The sequence below is a fragment of the Penaeus monodon genome, chromosome 27 (genome assembly GCF_015228065.2).
Source record: "Penaeus monodon isolate SGIC_2016 chromosome 27, NSTDA_Pmon_1, whole genome shotgun sequence".
Lineage (NCBI taxonomy): Eukaryota > Metazoa > Arthropoda > Malacostraca > Decapoda > Penaeidae > Penaeus > Penaeus monodon.
The window spans coordinates 18,235,430-18,236,740 of NC_051412.1; the positions used below are offsets into that span (position 1 = coordinate 18,235,430).

The 1,311-nt window shown below is 58.3% G+C and overlaps 1 protein-coding gene across 1 annotated transcript in view; it reads right to left on the reverse strand.

Moving 5' to 3' along the window:
• LOC119590638 (adenomatous polyposis coli protein-like) overlaps nucleotides 1-1,311 on the reverse strand; it is a gene marked incomplete in the record, with an annotated part of 64,935 nt that overhangs the window by 42,896 nt on the left and 20,728 nt on the right. The window contains 1 exon segment of the mRNA XM_037939317.1: nucleotides 243-1,311. Within this exon segment, the coding sequence (XP_037795245.1) occupies nucleotides 243-1,311 (1,069 nt within the window).

Genomic DNA, 1,311 nt, shown 5'->3' on the forward strand with positions numbered 1-1,311 from the left:
ATTTCAGTTATTTCATTTCAATAAACACTAAAAATATTCTTGATATAAATATTTAGTATGAAATCAACATTTACAATTAAGAAACCAAAAGGTGTAGATTTGGCGCATGCAAGCACCCCTATGTATATGGCGTTGCTGACAACACCGCTAATACCGGTGATATCATGCACGGGTTCTGCGGACTCGTCAACATCCGAGTTGGCACCTGCGCGCGTGACGCTTCGCAAGGCTCCAGCTGTTACCTGTGGCGTGGGCGGCCGCTGCGTCTTGTCCTCTTCGTCGCTGCTGCCCGCCGACGCCAGCGACCCCACGCGGGGCCGAAAGCGCCTGAAGTCCTCGACGGGGTCAGGGCACGAGCAAGCGACCCCTGGCGGGGGCTGGGGGGACTCCAGCACCGGCGGCGGCAGGATCTCCGAGAGCCGGCGCTCGAAGCTCATTCCGAACGGGAACTCATCCGGCAGTACATCGGGATGCTTGTTTCTCTTCAGCGATCTCTTTATCCGCTGCAGGAGGGATGGGCGCGGCTCGGGGTTGACCTGTGCAGGGAGCGAGGCGCGGCGAAAGCGCCGGCGTTGTAGCGCAGCCGCGGTGCCAACCTGATAAGGAATGGCGGTCCCATGAAGTGGACACTGGAGTTGGTCCCGGCGATCCCACGACCGCCGCCCTTGCGACGCTTCCAAGCTCTCCACTTTCTCCTCCAGTGACATGTCACTTCGAGGCTTCTCGTCCTCTCCCTGGCCGGCCTCTCGATTCAGAGGGGCTTTGAGGTCCACATACGTCTTGAGGCTGCCCCGGCGATTCAAGTAGGGCTCGGACGCTCCAAGACGCTTCGCATACAGGCTTGGGGCTTTCGATCCCTCGGTGCAGGACGGTGGGCTGTCTCCACGTCCGCCGAGAGACTGTGGAGTTCCACCGCGCCCTCCTATAGACTGCGGAGTACCTTCACGCCCTCCAAGAGATTGTGGAGTGCCCTCACGGCCACCAAGTGATTGTGGAGTGCCCTCACGACCTCCCACAGACTGCGGAGTGCTCTCACGTCCACCAAGGGATTGTGGAGTGCCTCCACGGCCTCCCAGAGATAACGGAGAGCCCCCGAGCACTACAAATGACTGTTCACTATCTTCACGCTCTAGGTTGGGTGGGACAAATGGCTCCAAGCTGCTGTCTAATTCCAAACAAGACAGAGAGGAGCTCTCAAGGTCCACACAAGAATCGGACGGCTGTGGAGTAACAGTATACCTAATACAGGAGGAGCTCAGTGAGCCCTGGTCCGACAAACGAAGCTCCGAGGCTTCCTGGCTGCTCACGAAG